This window comes from Notolepis coatsorum (genome assembly GCF_963971535.1).
Source record: "Notolepis coatsorum genome assembly, chromosome: 14".
Classification (NCBI taxonomy): Eukaryota; Metazoa; Chordata; class Actinopteri; order Aulopiformes; family Paralepididae; genus Notolepis; species Notolepis coatsorum.
In genome coordinates this window covers 50290322-50311828 of record NC_140178.1, presented here as the reverse complement: position 1 = coordinate 50311828, position 21507 = coordinate 50290322, and the positions used below count along the sequence as shown (strand labels likewise).

Genomic DNA, 21507 nt, shown 5'->3' with positions numbered 1-21507 from the left:
TTAAGACTCACCGCCGTGGGACTGAGCACCTTCTGGATCTCAAAAGGGCCGACGAACCGGGGGTTAAGCTTCTTGGCGGAGGATCGAAGCGGGAGATCCTTGGAGGACAACCATACCCTCTGCCCAGGTTGGTACGTCGGCGCAGGGATCCGGCGTCGGTTAGCTCCCCGACTGGCGCGCTCTGATGCCCGGAGCAGCGCAGTCCTGGTGATCTCCCAGACTTGACGACACCGGTCGAGATGATCCTGCATGGAGGGAACTGCCACTTCCGACTCCTGTGCAGAGAAAAGAGGGGGTTGGTAGCCCAGGGATACCTCGAACGGCGAGAGGCCGGTGGCGGAACTGACCAGGGAGTTGATGGCGTACTCGACCCAGGGAAGGAACCGGCTCCAGGAAGCGGGTCTCTCGGTGGCAACACAACGGAGAGCAGACTCCACGCTCTGGTTCATTCTCTCTGTTTGTCCGTTAGTCTGTGGATGGTAACCAGACGAAAGACTAACAGTAGCCCCCAATCCCTTGCAAAAGGCCCGCCATACCTGGGAAGTGAACTGGGGACCCCGGTCCGAGACGACGTCCTGGGGGAAACCATGGAGGCGGAACACGTGGCTTGTCAGGAGGTCCGCTGTCTCGGAAGCTGAGGGAAGCTTGGGAAGGGCCACGAGGTGAACCCCCTTGCTGAAATGATCCACCACAGTCAGAAGGACTGTGTTTCCCTGGGATGGTGGAAGACCAGTGACAAAGTCCAACGCCACATGGGACCAAGGGCGGCTCGGAATGGGAAGTGGCTGTAATAGACCGGAGGGTGCCTGGTGGAAGGCCTTGCTGCGGGCGTAGACCGTGCAGGCCAGAACAAACTCCTTGACGTCGGTCCTCATGGTGGGCCACCAGAATCGACGAGCCAGGAAGGAGAAGGTGCGGTGAACGCCGGGGTGGCAGGCAAACCGGCTGGTATGGCCCCATTGGAGAACCCGGGACCGGACTGAGTCGGGGACAAAGAGGCGACGAAAAGGTACGTTGCTGGGAGCGGGATGGAAACGTAGGGCACGCCTGACCATGGTCTCGATGCCCAAGGTGACCACTCCCACCACCCTGACCTCTGGGAGGATGGGAGTCGGATCCTCAGTGGTTGGAGCCCCCTTGGAGTGTAACCGGGACAGAGAGTCGGCCTTCGTGTTGCGGGACCCAGGGCGAAAAGTCAACGAGATGTCGAACCGACTGAGGAAGCTGGCCCACCTTGCCTGCCGGCCGTTGAGGCGCTTGGATGCATGGATGTACGTCAAGTTCTTATGGTCCGTCCAAATGGTGAACGGTTCCTCGGCCCCCTCCAGCCAATGACGCCACTCCTCCAAGGCAGCCACTACCGCCAGCAGCTCCCGATTGCCAATGTCATAGTTCCTCTCAGCAGGAAGGAAACAACGAGAGTAGAAGGCGCACGGATGTACCTTTGGGTCCGTCGCCGACCGCTGAGACAAGATAGCCCCTAGTCCAGTATCCGAAGCGTCCACCTCCACAATAAACTGCTTCTTGGGGTCTGGGTGGAGCAAGACCGGGGCGGTGGTGAACCTCTTCTTGAGGGAACGGAACGCAGCGCAGGCCGCTGGAGACCAGTCAAACGGCAGGGAGGGAGAGGTCAGCCTGGTAAGCGGTTCCGCCACTTGGCTGTAGTTCCGGATGAACCTCCGGTAAAAGTTTGCGAAACCGAGGAAGCTCTGTAGCTCCTTCCGAGAGGAGGGTTCCGGCCACACCTCCACAGCCTGGATCTTGCGAGGGTCGGCTCGGGTCAGGCCGCTCTCCACGATGAAGCCAAGGTAATCGACGGAGTCGGAGTGGAAACGGCACTTCTCTGCCTTAACGAAGAGCCGGTTGTGGAGGAGGCGCTCCAGTACTCGGCGGACATGCTGGACATGTTCCTCGAGAGTCTTGGAGAAGATGAGGATGTCGTCAAGGTATACCACCACAAACTCCTCGAGGACGTCGTTCATGAGCGCCTGGAATACCGCCGGAGCGTTGGTGAGGCCGAACGGCATCACCAGATACTCGTAATGACCCCTGGGAGTCTTGAAGGCGGTCTTCCATTCATCGCCCTCTCGGATACGGACCAGATGGTAGGCACTCCGGAGGTCCAGTTTGGTGACGACGGTAGCCTGGGTGAGGGGCTCGAAGGTGGAGTTCATGAGAGGAAGAGGATACTTGTTCTTAATGGTGATCTCGTTGAGTTGGCGATAGTCAATGCAGGGCCGAAGATCTCCGTCCTTCTTCCCAACAAAAAAGAAGCCGGCCGCCACCGGGGAGGACGAGGGCCGAATGAGGCCTGCTGCCAAGGACTCAGAGATGTACTTATCCATCGCTGCCTTCTCAGGGACGGTCAGACTGTAGAGGCGGCTGCCGGGAAGGGGAGCCCCAGAGCGGAGGTCGATGGCACAGTCGTAAGGCCGATGAGGAGGAAGGGCCTGAGCTCGGGACTTGCTGAAAACCTCCCCGAGGTCGTGGTACTCGGGGGGAATAGTTGAGAGGTCCGAGGGCGGCACACAAGGGGAACTCCGGGGCGAAGGACTGGACGCCGCCTGAAGACACTGGACATGACAGGAGGAGCTCCACCCCATGATGGTGCCGGAGGACCAGGCGATGTGGGGCTCATGCAGTGTGAGCCAGGGCCGACCCAGGACTACTGGGACAAGAGGGGATCTGGTAATAAAGAACTGGAGTCTCTCAACGTGGTTACCAGCAATGGTGAGGAGGACAGGACAGGTGCGTTGAGTGATGTCAGCCAGGCGGTGCTGATCCAACGCGAAAACCTCCAAGGGCCTCTCGAGGTTCTCAAGTGGAATGTTGGCCTGAGTGGCAAACTCAACGTCCAGGAAACTCTCATCAGCACCCGAGTCAACGAGTGCACCCACCGTCGCCCGCTGGTCCGCCCAGGCCAGGGTGACGCTCGTCAGATGGTTAGGAGGTGCATGGGTGTGGGAACAGGAAGAACGGCTCACCAGGATCTCCCGGGGTCCCAGCAAGCCTAGTCTTTTGGCCGGGTAGGACAATTGAAGATACGGTGTCCATCCCGGCCGCAGTAGAGACAAAGGCCGGACCTGAGCCTGGACTCCCGTTCGGCCGGGCTAAGGTGTGTGCGTCCCAGCTGCATGGGTTCCTCCTTGGTCACAGATCGGGAGGGAAAGAGACCACCAGTCGCGGAGGAGGCAGGACGGTCAGCAGTCCAGTCACGAGTACGGGGGGTCTGGGGAACGTCTGGGGGTCCCAGTCGGGCTCTCTCACGCCTTCTCTCCCGGAGGCATCCGTCGATGCGAATGGCGAGGCTGATTAGGGCCTCGAGTGAATCGGGCTCCTCCCGGGTCGCGAGCTGGTCCCTTACAGCGTCGTTGAGCCCCTTCAGAAAGGTGAGATGAAGCGCCCGATCATTCCAACCACTCTCGGTTGCAGCCAGTCTGAACTCCAGCGCGTAGTCGGTGACACTGCCACTGCCCTGCTGGAAGGTGCCCAACCGAGCTCCCGGGTCCTGGCCACGAGCTGGGTGGTGGAAAACCCTTCGGAGTTCTGCCACGAAGTCTGGGTATGAAAAACAAAAATCAGCCCTCATTGACCAGGAAGCAGTAACCCACACTGCTGCTCGGCCTGTGAGCAGGTTAGTCATGTAAGCTACTCGGGCTCCCTCTGTCGTAAATCGGCTGGGTTGATGAATGAAAACCAACTCACATTGCATGATGAACGTGGCACAGTCCTCGAAGTTACCATCGAACAATCGTGGGTTGGAGAGATGAGGCTCCCGAGGAGCGAGGTCGGGAGGTGCAGGGTCTGTCGCGGCAGCGGGTGGTGGTCTGGCTGGGACTCCTGCCACAGGTGGGGTTAAAAGCAGGGCGTTAAATGCTGCACTGAGAGCCTGTAGCTGGTGCAGAATATCAGCCTGCTGATTACCCTGGGTAGTCTGCTGGGTGGTTAGAGTGTCAATAGAATTCTGAATAGGCTGGACCTGGGCCCGGAGGTCCTGCACAGCAGCCGCAGCCGCACCTAACTGTTGGGTGTGGTCGTTGGTCAGCTGGATCTGGACCGCCAAAGCTGCTCTAACACTGTCTGTGTCGGCTGGGGTCGACATGGTCGGGTCGTAATGTTATGGTTTGTAAACAACCCCAACAGCACGACACAGACAGGTAGTTCAGAGTTAGCCAAAAACTAAGGGCGTATTTATTTACAAACAGAAAGAGCGAAAAGACAACATAAAGCATTCAGGGGGAATGTCCTTCAGCAGAGTTGGCTCTGCGGCTCTGCAGCTCGACCCAGAGCAGAGTTGGCTCTGTGGCGCTTCGGCCTCTGGCTCTGCGGCTCTGCAGCTTACTGTCTATCCACTCGGAGAGGAACAGAGAAACAGAGGAATGTCAATAACCGAACGCAGGGACTACGAGGCAGTCCAGTAATAAAGCTGAATCTAGAAATAACAAAAGGCGATACCTCTTCAGTGTTAACGAAACACACAAAAAACAGAAAGGTCTTGAGTCCAGGAAAAACGAGGAAAAACAGAGCATCAAAAATATACTTCCAAACTCACCAAGGGGCAAAGTGAGATACGGGGCGCGGGTCCACGGGAGCAGAGAAGAGCAACAGCGGCGAACTCCAAGGCGTACTGGAGAAACAAATGGAGAACAACACGGGAGGAACAAGCTGCAGGCGGAAGTAAGCAAAACGACCCGACAATGAACGTTCAGAAACCCGAGTATATAAGGGCTCCCTTAAAGCTGATTCGAAACTCCCTTCAGGTGTGTGGAGGTAATTGGTACCTGGAAGCGTGTGGTAATGGACCAATCCTCACAGTAAACCCCATATTGAGCTGGAATTAAACCACCATATACGAATACAACCTCTCCTCATTCTTCCTGACATTACTGCATGACTGATCGCTACAATACGTTCACTACCACCGATTGGACAAGTAATGTTATGCAGCTGAGAGCGAAAGTTTTTTCGCGGAGCAAGATGAAAACTGTTCTGATTGATTGATTGAAAACTTTATTAACAGATTGCAGAATGGGTACAATACAGTACGACTCGACACAAACAATTGTTAAGGGGATGCAGACCAGAGAAATACTTTCTTGTTTTGTTCTTGTCTTGTTTACATCAGGGTCCCTCATTTTCAATTCATCATTCTGTTCTCAACCAGACATTCAAACACAAAATCCCCCATGGGATAATGAAGTGTCTAGTGCTTTCTCCTATTAGTCGATAAGTCAACAAATCAGTCCTCATGGTCATACGTCAGCTAATCTTTTATTAGTCAAATAGCCATTTCTAATGTTTTGTTGAATGAGTTATTTCCAGGAAGACTATAATCACATCTCTGGGCTTGAACTATGACCTCTGCCAGTGGGTCTTGGACTTCCTGACTGGCAGACCCCAGGTGGTGAGAGCAGGCAACTGCACCTCCTCATCCATCACCCTCAACATAGGGGCCCCCCAGGGCTGTGTTCTGAGTCCCCTCCTCTACTCCCTGTACACACACGACTGTGTGGCTCAGCGGAGTAGCAATACAATCATCAAATTTGCTGACGACACAGTGGTGGTGGGCCTGATCTCTGCCAACGACGAGAGGGCCTACCTGGAAGAGGTCAAGGTCCTGGCGGGATGGTGCCAGGAAAACAGCCTCTCCCTGAACGTCAGCAAAACAAAGGAGATGATTGTGGACTTCAGGAGGTCGGGGGTCAAGGACTACAGCCCCCTCAGCATCGACGGGGCACCGGTTGAGAGAGTCAACAGCTTTAAGTGCGTTCAGCCGAACGCACAATTGGAGGGGGGCTCCCCACCCTCCAGAACATTTACAACAAGCGTTGCAAGGGCAAGGCTAAGAGAATCATTAAAGACTCCAGTCACCCGAACAACTGCCTCTTTGAACTGCTGCGGTCAGGCAAGCGATACCGGAGTCTCAAGGCGAGCACAGAAAGACTCAGAAGAAGCTTCTATCCCCAGGCCATCAGGCTGCTAAACGAACAATGAACACTACACAACAACAACCACCAAACGCACATAGCACACACATCCACACGCACACACTCACTTTAAACAAACACACTGTAGCACCCACTCCACACACTTTATAGCACACACCCACTTTAAACAAACACACTGTAGCACCCACTCCCCACACTTTATATTTATTGATGAAGGATTGCACTACAACTCGTACACCTTACTGTAAATTGTACCTAAATTGTACCTCATCCCATTTCTGCTTTGCACTATATAGTACTGTACATTAGTACACTGCATAGTATTGTATATTATATGGTAACTCAGAACATTGTACATATGTCTATACCGAACACTGTGACCTCATTTTCTTCTTCTAAATTACATGCTATACTATGTTATTTGATACTATCTTGTCTAGCACAGACTCTGGAGCGTAACAGTAAGAAGCATTTTGTATGAAAGTATTCTGTACTTCTGTATGACAACTATTAAAGAAACTTGAGAAACTTGAGAGAACACTATCCAAAGAGGTTGTCCTGCATGCATGTAGGAAACACAATTTTAGACATGTGTCAATTTATTCTGCAGACTACAAGACGTATATACTGTAAGTGTAAATGTCCAAACCCAACCCCCTCCAATGTACAGTCCCCCCCCCCCCCCCCACCCCACCCACCGAACCACCTCCAATGTACAGTTTCCCCCCCCCACCCCACCTACCAATGCTGCTGTTGGATAACGGTCTCTGTCTTCACTTGTTTTTCTCTGACTTCAGATGTCTATTGCGAGCGAACCTTCCCCTGCCCCTACTCCTCCTCGCCCAGAGCGTCCTCCGTCCTCCAACTACATCTCTTCATCAGTGTATGAGAGGCAGCTTCCTGAAATGGGACTGAGGCCTCCGGTAAGAGATGGTTCATTATGACTTAATGTCATACTAAAGAGACGCTTGTCTTGTGATTTCCAGTGAGAGCTTCTGAGTTTCTCATTTATGACAGCCGCACCCTTCATACCATATAAACTCTGAACTCCACTGCCTATACCCTAGGCTCTGTTACCCATACTGTACAAACATTGAACTCTGTTGCCTATACTCAATTTATACCTGCCTATTGCTTTACACTGTAATCATATAATCTTAACTACTTACCTCAAACTATAGTCTACTCATATAACTGTGTGATGGCATGTACAATACGATATATTTATTCGTACTGTATATATATGTAACGGTTGCGATATTGTCACCTTAAACTTCGATGCCTTGTAGTACCTTAAGTTTCGAACCCGCGGTCTGCCGCTCTGCCGGCTACAGCACAGACCGCTATACCAAGAGGTGAACTCACTGCTTTGCAACGTGTCTGTGTCTTTTAAGGGAGAGAGTGAGTTTAACCCATAGCACCGCTACTCGCCCCAGTCACTTCACAACATTGGAAGTCCATCGTGAATGAGCTTCGCGGTACCATCCGTTACATATATTTATCCACATTTGTCTGTACATACCAAGGTGTGCCCTTGGGTCCAAAAAGGTTGGCAACCACTGCCTTATATAATATAATAATGATAAGGATAAACTCCCAATGAAGTAAACCTGGAGATAAACACCACTTCACAAATTATAGGCCTGTTTCTCTACTTCCTCAGTTTTCAAAAATATTAGAAAAACTCTTCAACAACAGATTAGATAAATTCATTGATAAACATAATTTACTCACCGATAGCCAGTATGGATTCAGAACACACCGGTCAACATCACTAGCGTTAATAGAACTCATTGAAAAAATCACAAATTCCATAGATAAAAAAAAACATGTAGCTGGAGTATTCATTGACCTAAAAAAAGCATTTGATACTATTAATCATGATATATTAATCAGGAAATTGGAGAGATATGGGATCAGGGGGGTAGTATTGGACTGGGTAAGAAGCTATCTAAATAAAAGACAACAATTTGTGACAATGAGAGATTATAAATCTGAATGTTTGGACATTGCTTGTGGTGTCCCCCAGGGGTCAGTGTTGGGTCCAAAACTGTTCATCTTGTACATTAACGAGATATGTAAAGTATCCAATATATTTAAATGTATTTTATTTGCGGATGACACTAATCTTTTTTTTTCTGGTGAGAATGTCCAGCAGCTTTTAGAGGTCATCACATCTGAAATGAAGAAATTGAAGGAATGGTTTGATAGAAACAAATTATCATTGAACTTGAGCAAAACTAAAATTATGTTGTTTGGAAACTGTAGATTGGATACTCAGGTACAAGTTAAAATAAATTATGTGATTATTGAAAGAGTTTATGAAAATAAATTCCTAGGTGTAATAATAGACCATAAAATCTGTTGGAAACCTCACATAAAACATGTCCAATCTAAACTCTCACGAAGCATTTCAGTCATGAGTAAAGTAAAGCACATCCTGGATAGAAAATCACTCTACATTCTCTACTGTTCACTAGTTTTACCATATTTAAATTACTGTGCTGAAGTCTGGGGAAACAATTATAAGTCTACACTACAACCACTTTTTATACTCCAAAAAAGGGCCATAAGGATAGTTCACATTGCAGGTTATCGTGATCACACTAACATATTGTTTCTGGAGTCAAAGACATTGAAGTTAAATGATCTTGTGGAATTTAAAACGGCACAATTAATGTATAAAGCAAAAAGTCATGCACTTCCAAGAAACATTCAAGAATTGTTCTTTGATAGGGAGGGGGGTTATAATCTGAGGGGAGAACACAATTTAAAGGTGCTAAACGTACGCACTACCATGAGAAAACACTGCATCTCAATATGTGGAGTGAAACTGTGGAACAGTCTTAATGTGGTGTTAAAGCAATGTCCAAACATGAGACAATTCAAACTGATGTATAAGGAAATTATGTTCACAAGGTACAGGGATGAAGAAGGGACTTGATATTCACAGGTGTTTACATTTTTATTTTGTTTCTATTTTATTTTATACATATATAGTTTTTGTTTTTTGTTTTGCATATATATATATATATATATTTTTTTTTTTTTTTTTTCTTTTCTTTTCTTTTTTATGTTTAAAATAGTACACTCATTTGAGTAGTGGAAAAGGGGTAGGATTAAATAAGTGTATACTTCTTCCTACTCCTTTTCGACATGCAGATTGAGTTGTTTTTCTTTTTTGTTATTGTTTGTTGTATTCATTGCATGTTCGAAATAAAGACTTCAAATCAAATCAAATCAAATCAAACCTCATCCCATTGCCATAAGAAAGTGTAAAATGCCTATAAATAATACTACTAAGCATGGATAATTAAATGTAATCAGGCCACAGACGCTGACAGACCTGCACGTTCTCCCCGCCCGCCTCGACCTATACACCATGTCGCATAGATAGTAGTTTGGAAAGAAGCTTTAAATCCACGGATAGCAAACTTATAGGACGGTAGCTCCCACATAGGAGAGGGTCTCTGTTCTTCTTCAAGATTAAGGAAATTGTGGCCTGAGTGAGTGTATGGGGCAATTTAAAACAGCAGAAGGATTCATTGTACATATCAATAAGAAGTGGCGCCAATTTGCCAAAAAACTTCCTATAGAATTCAATTGGGTAACCATCGGGGCCTGGGCATTTACCTGCCTGCATGTTGTGAGCAGCCTCTTCAATCTCCTCTATTGTGATAGGCTCCTCCAGTTTCACCGCTGAGTCGGAGTCAACTTTAGGAATATCAAGAGAGTCAAAAAAGTTGCTAAAGGCAGACGGGTCAGTGGGTTGTTCTGCAGCATAGAGAGATGAGTAGAAGTTTTTAAATTGTTCATTAATTTCTTTGGGATCTGTAGTTCTGCCTGTTGAAGTTTGGATTTGTGGTATTTGATGCGAAGCTGATGCCTGTCTTAATTGATGAGCTAATAGTTTATTCGCCTTATCTCCGTGTTCATAGTAATTGTATCTGGATTTGAATAGTAATTTTTCGGTATGGGTGGTAGTCAGAGTATCGAATTCTGCTTGTAACAATAGGCGTTCCTTATATAAATCAGGTGATGGAGTGATAGAGTAAACGTTGTCAATCTGAGTGATCTGTTTGGTTAAATTATCTAATTTCTTCTTTCTGGCTCTAGTCTCATAAGTGCAGTAAGAAATAATTTCCCCCCTTAAGTATGCCTTCAGTGTCTCCCATAGTAAGGAAGCTGAGATCCCAGGCGTCTTATTGATATCCAAAAAAAAATCTATCTGCTTGGAAATAAAAGTAACAAAATCTTCGTTCGATAATAAACTAGTATTCAGTCGCCAGGGTGGTCGGGTGTTATCACATCCCCTAATTTGCAGTTCCATTAGAACTGGAGAGTGGTCCGATATGACAATAGTATCATATGAGCAAGATAATACTGATGAGATGAGCCGATTGTCGATCAAGAAATAATCAATACGAGTGAAGGTGTGATGAACATGAGAGAAGAATGAGTATGCTCTGCTAGATGGGTTGTGAAAACGCCAAGGGTCTGAAAGTGAAAACCTGAAATGGGACTCACCCCATTTCAGGCCACATCCACTGTTCTATGTTTTCGGACCAGTTCCCTACTCCCACTCACTGCGGATCTCAGAGCCATGTCCATACCCATGGAGAGCAGCCGGGCTCCATTCCAGTTGGGATGAAGGCCATCCCTAGCAAAGAGCTCCGGACGTCTCCAGAAAACATAGAAATTATCTATATAGGGAATCATCATTAGGCAACAGTAACCCTTCAGCCAGATATGAAGTTCACGGATCCTGCTGTACTTGCCATCCCCATACCTAGGGGAGGGAAAGGGACCAGAGATAATGCAGGATTTATTAGATGACTGGACTGTGGAGATCAGGGCCCTAAAGTCCTCCCTCAATAACTCAGACTGTTGATACCTAATGTCATTAGACCCGGAGTGGATGATGATGGATGATGCCTGAGGATGGTCCTTAATCCCTTAATGAAGGGAGTGCTGCCTTGATGTCCGAGACCCTGGCTCCTGGGAGGCAGTAGGTTCTGGCCCTCGGGACAGCCACATGACGCACCATTGAAGTCCCAATGACAAGCACAGAGGGAGGGGGGGGGGGGGGGGGGGGCGGTGCAGGGCTCACCATGCCTTGTGGGTCTCTGTAGAGGTTTACCATTCTGAGTGGGAGGGGGGCGCGGCTGGCGAGGGGGATCCTTCAGAGAGTGAGGCAGGGGACCCATCCACGCCTCCTGCGTGTCGGCTACAGGCGTGGTACCAGGAGCAGCAGTGAAGGACATTCCTGCATGACCAGTCTGCTGCAACACCTGCTCCCACGCCCCGGGAGAGGAGGTCGGTTTCGGTCTGGGGGTGAAGACCGAGAAACCAGGGCGCCTAGAAATGCTAGGAGTAGCTGGCAGATCCTCCTCCCGCTCCTGTGGTGGGGGGCCCAAACAGCTCCTAGCCGTAGGAGTGGGTGAGCCTGACCCCGGACGTTGCCTCTTGGCCCCTGGTGTCCGGTGGTCAAGCTCCACACTCTCCAGGATGTTGAATCTGTTGGAGAGTGAGAGAGACTCATGGGGTGGAGGGCTAAGACGAGAGTCCCAGGTTTGCCTCTTACGCCTCGACCGCACTTTAGACCAGGCCTGGGGAGGGGGGTGAGTAGGAGTGGAGCTGTAGAGCTTGGGCATGGCTCCCTGCTTCCTGTATAGGCTCTCCCTAGAAGATCCAGCCGAACGGGGGGCGCGCGCGGGGGGGGGGGGTGCTTCTCTCAGGTCAGCCGACAGGATGGTCTCCCGATGTCTCTGCTCATCCAGATGGATGGTGGTGAGGAGGGAGACCCGCTCCAGCAAATCCTCCAACTGCTTGGCGATCTGGCAACAGCCAGTAGTGGAACACTCCAGTGGGGGACCGGCGCCCGATGTCATCCTGGAGCTGTAGGCTCAGGCAGAGCAGGCTGGAGGCCTAGTGGAGCTGGAGGTCCTCAGGTGGAGATGGAGGCCCAGTAGAGCTGGAGGCTAAGTGGAGCTGGAGGCCCGGTAGAGCTGGAGGCCCGGTAGAGCTGGAGGCCCAGGTAGAGCAGGCTGGAGGCCCAGTAGAGCAGGCTGGAGGCCCAGTAGAGCTGGAGGCCCGGTAGAGCTGGAGGCCCAGGTAGAGCAGGCTGGAGGCCCAGTAGAGCTGGAGGCCCAGTAGAGCTGGAGGCCCGGTAGAGCTGGAGGCCCAGTAGAGCTGGAGGCCCAGGTAGAGCAGGCTGGAGGCCCAGTAGAGATGGAGGCCCAGTATAGCTGGAGGCCCAGTATAGCTGGAGGCCCAGGTGCAGCTAGTGGCCCAGTAGAGCTGGAGGCCCAGGTGTAGCAGGCTGGAGGCCCAAGTCAGGCCAAAGTAAAAAATATATCTCTCAGGCAATAAGCCTCTGCTGCAGATCTAGGCTATAGACGAGCCACACTGCAGCAGTAAGATGGTTGTGATGGGCAGGTAAACAGGAGATTATTCTTCCAACTCTGGACTGGATTGATAGCAGGACTAGCAGAGCCAGCTAAGCTACTGTAGGTCTTCCAGCTCTTGGCTAATTGCTAACAGAGCCAGCTAGGCTAGGCTACTGCTAACAAGCAAGAGCACAATTTCAGAAAAGTTCCCCAAAACAGTATAAGTAGTCCACAGTTAAAGCAGATTAAATAAAACAGACCTTTTCAACTGGCAGTACAATTCCATGTAAAAAATCCATTAAAATTCAATAAAATCCAATAAAATCCAACAAACTTTTCAGGAGCTGTCATTTCACACAGCTATCACGGCAGCCATGATGTATACAAATACATCAGGGGTGTTAGCTGTAATAGAGAACATGGAATCATCATTGCACAGGTTAAACATGCTTGGCTTCACAGTAGAATGCTTAAACAGAGTGATGGAGGACCTAAAAATAAGAGATATCTTTTTGCTATCAAATCTACTATTCTGTCATGCCTACTTATGTAGAGGCCCTGCATACATGGCAACCATTTAAGATGTGGGACATGGTTTCAGCTATTTGGTTATTGTCATGATGAATACAGTGAGGAGCATGACTGCCTGCAAACCAGATGGAGAGATTCAGTTTAGATGGTAAGACCTGTAATCTCGCTTTCAGAGTAAAGATAACAATGCACTCATCCCGCTGGCTTTGCTGTTGTGCCCACAGGAGGAGTCACGGATAAATCTAATACAATAAACAAGTGTAAGTTCCAAAACGCATCACGGAAGTCCAGAAAAACAACAAAGTATTCACTAGACCCATGCTTAAAGTCGTCGATACCCGTTTTGAGACAAAACACATGTTCATTCATGCCACACTTTATAGATGGTGGGTAAAAGGGAAATGTCTCTCCAGGTTGACGGATCGTCAGGGATATTGCCTTTTTTGGGGATCCTATAGATGAGAGCGCCCTTCCATGAATCGGGGACAATCCTGTTCACCAAGCAGATGTTAAATATGGATGTTAAAATGTCGGGCTGCGTAGCTGTTCATAGGAGACACCGTCCACGCCAGATGCACTGTTATTGGGGAGCGTGCGTAATACAGTCTCTACCTCAGCTTGCGTAAAACACGTAACAGCGGGGAGATAGGTCGGCTCCGAGGCCGGCTGTATATCCGAGCACAATTGCGTCAGATTGTCTGTGCTGCCACAGATATGACAGCTTTTGTCTTGTAGACGTCAACGAGGGCTGCACTGTGTCCCACACACACACACACACACACACACACACACACACACACACACACACACACACACACACACACACACACACACACACACACACACACAGACCGCAAATAAGAACGAACGCTTATAAAAACGATTTAATGGGCTAAACATCGTTTTAAATTCTTTGATTGGGGAACATAGGACCCGGGGAACATAGAACCCTTTTGCGGACGGGGGAACATAGAACCCTTTATCAAAAAATAATAATAATAAAAAAAAGGGAACATAGGACCCGGGGAACATAGGGATGACCCCTATCCACTCACCCTAGCGTAGCAACAATGTATCTTTAAATGGCCCGAGGCTCCATTCGTTCCGCAGCTCCGTGGTCGCAATCTGCAAAGGTTCTGTAATGACAATTCCACTGGCAGAAAGCAGAAATAGCGTTGTGTGTACCAGCAATACTACAGATCGGCGTCCTCTGGTTTCTTTCCTCTCCTCTGCTCAGGGTTTCGTCCTTCCGGCAAAATCTGCACCTGGCTCGCTGATAACAAACTATCATTACAGCTGGGTAAAACGGAGTCCATTCTCTTCGGTTCAAATAACAAACTCAGCAAGACCGACGGCTTCTCAGTTACAGTGGGACAGTGGGTGACAATATTGTCACAAGGAAAGATGAAATTACATACCTAGGTTCCATCCTAGAGGCAAATCTTTCCTGTGACAAAATGGAATAGGGATTAAAGTTCTCCTCAATTTTATTCCAAATCGCGGCGGATTTTCCGTCAATTTTCTACCTGCTGCATATGATTTCTAGAGGCATACAATCTATTTTGATGTCAGTATTGGGTAGCCTATATAAACAATAATACGAGAGCATATACAAGAACAATGAATCTCACTGCCAATGATGTAGCCTATACGCCATGTGGGGGACCCTGATGTAAACAAGACGAAAGTCTCTCTGTTCTGCATCCCCTTAACAATTGTGTGTATTGAGCCGTATTGTACCCAATCTGCAATCTGTTAATAAAGTTTTCAATCAATCAATTGTCTAGGCGATCGCCATTGCCGAACGTTATTTGGGCCTAGTCTGGAGTGCTCTCAACTCTAGTGTCGGCAACTACCGTGGAGCGGTGAACAGATGTTACATGCTCGGCCGGTTTGACTATAGTATTTTTATGATTTACCAGAAGTGCTGAGTCCAATGTAGTCTGGTGAAAACGCACCTTATCATCATAAGTGTGATCGTTTTGTCCTCTTCATAATAATCTCCAATAGTTCGCTCGCCATTGCATAGACAGTCCTTAGGCTAGTGGTAGTCAGCAGTGAGTGAGCCAGCAGTGAGTGAGCAACCCCCTTCCCACTAGCCCAGTTCAAAAGGTAGGCGATACTGCGACCTATCGGGATTCGATCATCATTTCAATTCCAATTCACACAGAGCTCACACAAGAAGGTCCGGCGGACTGTTTAGAATAATAATCATCAAAAAAAAAGAGTACTCTAATTTTTGGCGGCCAACGGTTGGCTTTGAAAAACGAGAATACTAATTTTTGGCGTTCAATGAGTTAAGAATGCAGATGTGGTATCACATCCCATGAAAATGTGAGACAGGGTGGGCTAGAGATTTCTCTCTAGATGTAGATGCCATTGATGAGGAGATAGGTGAAGTTCTTGCCTGTACCGAAAGCAACCCAAAGGTTCACGTCTTGGCACAGGATGACCCTCTGATGGAACTTTCCACTTGTGGCACACAAGAGACGGCCATTCAGAACAGCATCCGGCCTGTGGATGAGCAGCCTGGTATTCGCTTCCTCGTGATGGCATGGTGCCAAGGATCGATCGGATCCTCAGATAATAGCAGTGACACCAGATGTGATGATGCTTTCCTTGTCTTTGGGGTAATTCTGTTAGACAGGAATGCAAACAGTTCCTGTTTGTTGGTTGGGTCACGTAAGAAGTTTACTGGGAGTTTGTTCTTTCCCTCAACCTGTTTTTCAATTATGAACATTTCTTATCCTTTATTTCACATGAGCGTGGCCTATAAGAAGTGTTTCTTCAGCTGTGGTTTATTGTTTGTTTAAAAGGATCCCCATTAGCTGTCACCTAAGTGGCGAGCTAGTCTTCCTGGGGTCCACACAGAAAGACAACAGAAAACACAAAACATAACAACATGAGATACATATGACAATCACAATTAACAATGATAATCTAAAAACAGTAAAACATTGTAGACATCATTATCAACATCAGAATATTTTGCTCACATATTTAAGTAGTGCATTCTCAGGTGGTATTTGAAAGACACTTTACTATTCAATTTACTTATGTTCAGTGGGCAGTTATTCCAATGATTGATGGCACGATAAACAGTCCTTTTTAAAGCATTTGATTTTGGACGTGGTAACATAATCTCTCCATCATCAGCTGACCTAGTAAAATAAGAATGAACCTGACTGCATCTGACAATTTGTTTGTATAAGAAAACAGGTTGAGACAAAAAGACAGTGTTCCTGAAACATTTAACTGTGTTGAAAACCAGCCTATTCTCTACCGTTAACCATGAGAGTTGCCGGTGCATAGTGATGGTGTTTGTTCTCATGGAACAATGTAAAACTAACCTTGCAGCTCTGTTCTGGGCAGTTTGCAATTTCAGGACCTAAGTTGTGAGCCATGTGTCTGGCAGGTCCCCAAAACAATGTTGGTCGTTTTCAATGCTCCCGAGTCCCAAGGCAAGAATAGATGTCAGGCTAAAAAAGAATCCTTGACGCTCTTAATTAATAACTGTTAATTAACTTTTTTAATCAGACATTCAAACACAAAATCCCCCATGGGATAATGAAGTGTCTAGTGCTTTCTCCTATTAGTCGATAAGTCAACAAATCAGTCCTCATGGTCATACGTCAGCTAATCTTTTATTAGTCAAATAGCCATTTCTAATGTTTTGTTAATGCTGAATGAGTTATTTCCAAGAAGACTATAATCACATCTCTGGTAAACACTATTCAAAGAGGTTGTCCTGCATGCATGTAGGAAACACAATTTTAGACATGTGTCAATTTATTCTGCAGACTACAAGACGTATACTGTAAGTGTAAATGTCCAAACCCAACCCCCTCCAATGTACAGTTCCCCCCCCCCCCACCCCACCCACCCAACCACCTCCAATGTACAGTTTCCCCCTCCCCACCCCACCTACCAATGCTGCTGTTGGATAACGGTCTCTGTCTTCACTTGTTTTTCTCCGACTTCAGATGTCTATTGCGAGCGAACCTTCCCCTGCCCCTACTCCTCCTCGCCCAGAGCGCCCTCCGTCCTCCAACTACATCTCTTCATCAGTGTATGAGAGGCAGCTTCCTGAAATGGGACTGAGGCCTCCGGTAAGAGATGGTTCATTATGACTTAATGTCATACTAAAGAGATGCTTGTCTTGTGATTTCCAGTGAGAGCTTCTGAGTTTCTCATTTATGACAGCCGCACCCTTCATACCATATAAACTCTGAACTCCATTGCCTATACCCTAGGCCAGGGGTGGCCAACCCGCGGCTCGCGAGCCGCATGCAGCTCTTTGCCCGTCAACGTGCGGCTCTTCAAACAATTGGCAAAAAAATATATATATATACATATACTTTATTTTTTATTTTTATAAAATACTTTTTTTCATTCCATAAGTAAGTTTATCTCTCTCTCTATTTATTTTCTGTGTATTGCTTCCCGCCAATATTTAGTTTATTGCAGATTTGTCATTTGTTATGTGTTAATTGTTTTATTTGAATGATGTGGTGATGTCACTTCCATAATACAACCTGTAGCCTGTAGGGGAGCGCGTTGCACCTTGCTCATCCTTTGCAAACTTGGACACCTTCATCCAACAACAGCTTCATTCGTTCATATCGCCCATTTACAGGTAAGAATGAGGTTGATATGGTTATGGACATAATCTGATGTATATGCTCAAATGAACATGCCAATGTTAAATATCTCTGAAGAGTAGTTTCCCCCCGGAGATAATAATTATGGGAGGACGTATTAGCAGGTAGCTTTGTTGTGTATTACAAGGGAAGTATTAACCTGTAATGTTATGGTTTGTAAACAACCCCAACAGCACGACACAGACAGGTAGTTCAGAGTTAGCCAAAAACTAAGGGCGTATTTATTTACAAACAGAAAGAGCGAAAAAACAACATAAAGCATTCAGGGGGAATGTCCTTGAGCAGAGTTGGCTCTGCAGCTCGGCCCAGAGCAGAGTTGGCTCTGTGGCGCTTCGGCCTCTGGCTCTGCAGCTTACTGTCTATCCACTCGGAGAGGAACAGAGAAACAGAGGAATGTCAATAACCGAACGCAGGGACTACGAGGCAGTCCAGTAATAAAGCTGAATCCAGAAATAACAAAAGGCGATACCTCTTCAGTGTTAACGAAACACACAAAAAACAGAAAGGTATTGAGTCCAGGAAAAACGAGGAAAAACAGAGCATCAAAAATATACTTCCAAACTCACCAAGGGGCAAAGTGAGATAAGGGGCGCGGGTCCACGGGAGCAGAGAAGAGCAACAGCGGCGAACTCCAAGGCGTACTGGAGAAACAAATGGAGAACAACACGGGAGGAACAAGCTGCAGGCGGAGGTAAGCAAAACGACCCGACAATGAACGTTCAGAGACCCCGAGTATATAAGGACTCCCTTCAAGCTGATTCGAAACTCCCTTCAGGTGTGTGGAGGTAATTGGTACCTGGAAGCGTGTGGTAATGGACCAATCCTCACAGTACCCCCCCCCTCCACGGGAACCACCCGGCGACCTGCCCGGCCTCGGCTTCCCCGGATGGGCCCGATGGAAGTCGGTGATCAGGGCGGGATCCATGATGAGCTGGCGGGAGACCCAGCTCTGTTCCTCCGGACCGTATCCCTCCCAGTCCACCAGATACTGGAACCCCCGTCCTCGCCGTCGGACGTCCATGAGCTGGCGGACCTTCCACTGGGGGTGTCCGTCCACCATCTCGGGAGGAGGCGGATCTGGAGCAGGAGGCATCAGGGGACTGAGAGAGACAGGCTTCACTCGGGACACATGAAAAACAGGATGAATGCGCAAGGACGCAGGAAGCTTAAGACTCACCGCCGTGGGACTGAGCACCTTCTGGATCTCAAAAGGGCCGACGAACCGGGGGTTAAGCTTCTTGGCGGAGGATCGAAGCGGGAGATCCTTGGAGGACAACCATACCCTCTGCCCAGTCTGGTACGTCGGCGCAGGGATCCGGCGTCGGTTAGCTCCCCGACTGGCGCGCTCTGATGCCCGGAGCAGCGCAGTCCTGGTGATCTCCCAGACTTGACGACACCGGTCGAGATGATCCTGCATGGAGGGAACTGCCACTTCCGACTCCTGTGCAGAGAAAAGAGGGGGTTGGTAGCCCAGGGATACCTCGAACGGCGAGAGGCCGGTGGCGGAACTGACCAGGGAGTTGATGGCGTACTCGACCCAGGGAAGGAACCGGCTCCAGGAAGCGGGTCTCTCGGTGGCAACACAACGGAGAGCAGACTCCACGCTCTGGTTCATTCTCTCTGTTTGTCCGTTAGTCTGTGGATGGTAACCAGACGAAAGACTAACAGTAGCCCCCAATCCCTTGCAAAAGGCCCGCCATACCTGGGAAGTGAACTGGGGACCCCGGTCCGAGACGACGTCCTGGGGGAAACCATGGAGGCGGAACACGTGGCTTGTCAGGAGGTCCGCTGTCTCGGAAGCTGAGGGAAGCTTGGGAAGGGCCACGAGGTGAACCCCCTTGCTGAAATGATCCACCACAGTCAGAAGGACTGTGTTTCCCTGGGATGGTGGAAGACCAGTGACAAAGTCCAACGCCACATGGGACCAAGGGCGGCTCGGAATGGGAAGTGGCTGTAATAGACCGGAGGGTGCCTGGTGGAAGGCCTTGCTGCGGGCGTAGACCGTGCAGGCCAGAACAAACTCCTTGACGTCGGTCCTCATGGTGGGCCACCAGAATCGACGAGCCAGGAAGGAGAAGGTGCGGTGAACGCCGGGGTGGCAGGCAAACCGGCTGGTATGGCCCCATTGGAGAACCCGGGACCGGACTGAGTCGGGGACAAAGAGGCGACGAAAAGGTACGTTGCTGGGAGCGGGATGGAAACGTAGGGCACGCCTGACCATGGTCTCGATGCCCAAGGTGACCACTCCCACCACCCTGACCTCTGGGAGGATGGGAGTCGGATCCTCAGTGGTTGGAGCCCCCTTGGAGTGTAACCGGGACAGAGAGTCGGCCTTCGTGTTGCGGGACCCAGGGCGAAAAGTCAACGAGATGTCGAACCGACTGAGGAAGCTGGCCCACCTTGCCTGCCGGCCGTTGAGGCGCTTGGATGCATGGATGTACGTCAAGTTCTTATGGTCCGTCCAAATGGTGAACGGTTCCTCGGCCCCCTCCAGCCAATGACGCCACTCCTCCAAGGCAGCCACTACCGCCAGCAGCTCCCGATTGCCAATGTCATAGTTCCTCTCAGCAGGAAGGAAACAACGAGAGTAGAAGGCGCACGGATGTACCTTTGGGTCCGTCGCCGACCGCTGAGACAAGATAGCCCCTAGTCCAGTATCCGAAGCGTCCACCTCCACAATAAACTGCTTCTTGGGGTCTGGGTGGAGCAAGACCGGGGCGGTGGTGAACCTCTTCTTGAGGGAACGGAACGCAGCGCAGGCCGCTGGAGACCAGTCAAACGGCAGGGAGGGAGAGGTCAGCCTGGTAAGCGGTTCCGCCACTTGGCTGTAGTTCCGGATGAACCTCCGGTAAAAGTTTGCGAAACCGAGGAAGCTCTGTAGCTCCTTCCGAGAGGAGGGTTCCGGCCACACCTCCACAGCCTGGATCTTGCGAGGGTCGGCTCGGGTCAGGCCGCTCTCCACGATGAAGCCAAGGTAATCGACGGAGTCGGAGTGGAAACGGCACTTCTCTGCCTTAACGAAGAGCCGGTTGTGGAGGAGGCGCTCCAGTACTCGGCGGACATGCTGGACATGTTCCTCGAGAGTCTTGGAGAAGATGAGGATGTCGTCAAGGTATACCACCACAAACTCCTCGAGGACGTCGTTCATGAGCGCCTGGAATACCGCCGGAGCGTTGGTGAGGCCGAACGGCATCACCAGATACTCGTAATGACCCCTGGGAGTCTTGAAGGCGGTCTTCCATTCATCGCCCTCTCGGATACGGACCAGATGGTAGGCACTCCGGAGGTCCAGTTTGGTGACGACGGTAGCCTGGGTGAGGGGCTCGAAGGTGGAGTTCATGAGAGGAAGAGGATACTTGTTCTTAATGGTGATCTCGTTGAGTTGGCGATAGTCAATGCAGGGCCGAAGATCTCCGTCCTTCTTCCCAACAAAAAAGAAGCCGGCCGCCACCGGGGAGGACGAGGGCCGAATGAGGCCTGCTGCCAAGGACTCAGAGATGTACTTATCCATCGCTGCCTTCTCAGGGACGGTCAGACTGTAGAGGCGGCTGCCGGGAAGGGGAGCCCCAGAGCGGAGGTCGATGGCACAGTCGTAAGGCCGATGAGGAGGAAGGGCCTGAGCTCGGGACTTGCTGAAAACCTCCCCGAGGTCGTGGTACTCGGGGGGAATAGTTGAGAGGTCCGAGGGCGGCACACAAGGGGAACTCCGGGGCGAAGGACTGGACGCCGCCTGAAGACACTGGACATGACAGGAGGAGCTCCACCCCATGATGGTGCCGGAGGACCAGGCGATGTGGGGCTCATGCAGTGTGAGCCAGGGCCGACCCAGGACTACTGGGACAAGAGGGGATCTGGTAATAAAGAACTGGAGTCTCTCAACGTGGTTACCAGCAATGGTGAGGAGGACAGGACAGGTGCGTTGAGTGATGTCAGCCAGGCGGTGCTGATCCAACGCGAAAACCTCCAAGGGCCTCTCGA

The 21507-nt window shown here is 49.6% G+C and overlaps 1 protein-coding gene across 4 annotated transcripts in view; it reads left to right on the top strand.

Annotated features, from left to right (window-relative positions):
* The window catches only part of LOC311241128 (uncharacterized protein), a 113240-nt gene that overhangs the window by 30980 nt on the left and 60753 nt on the right, over positions 1–21507 (top strand). For all 4 annotated transcript variants that reach the window (XM_084329840.1, XM_084329838.1, XM_084329839.1 and 1 more), the window contains 2 exons: positions 6746–6871; positions 16852–16977. In XM_084329840.1, coding sequence (XP_084185966.1) covers positions 6746–6871; positions 16852–16977 — 252 coding nt within the window. The remainder of the gene's footprint in view (positions 1–6745; positions 6872–16851; positions 16978–21507) is intronic.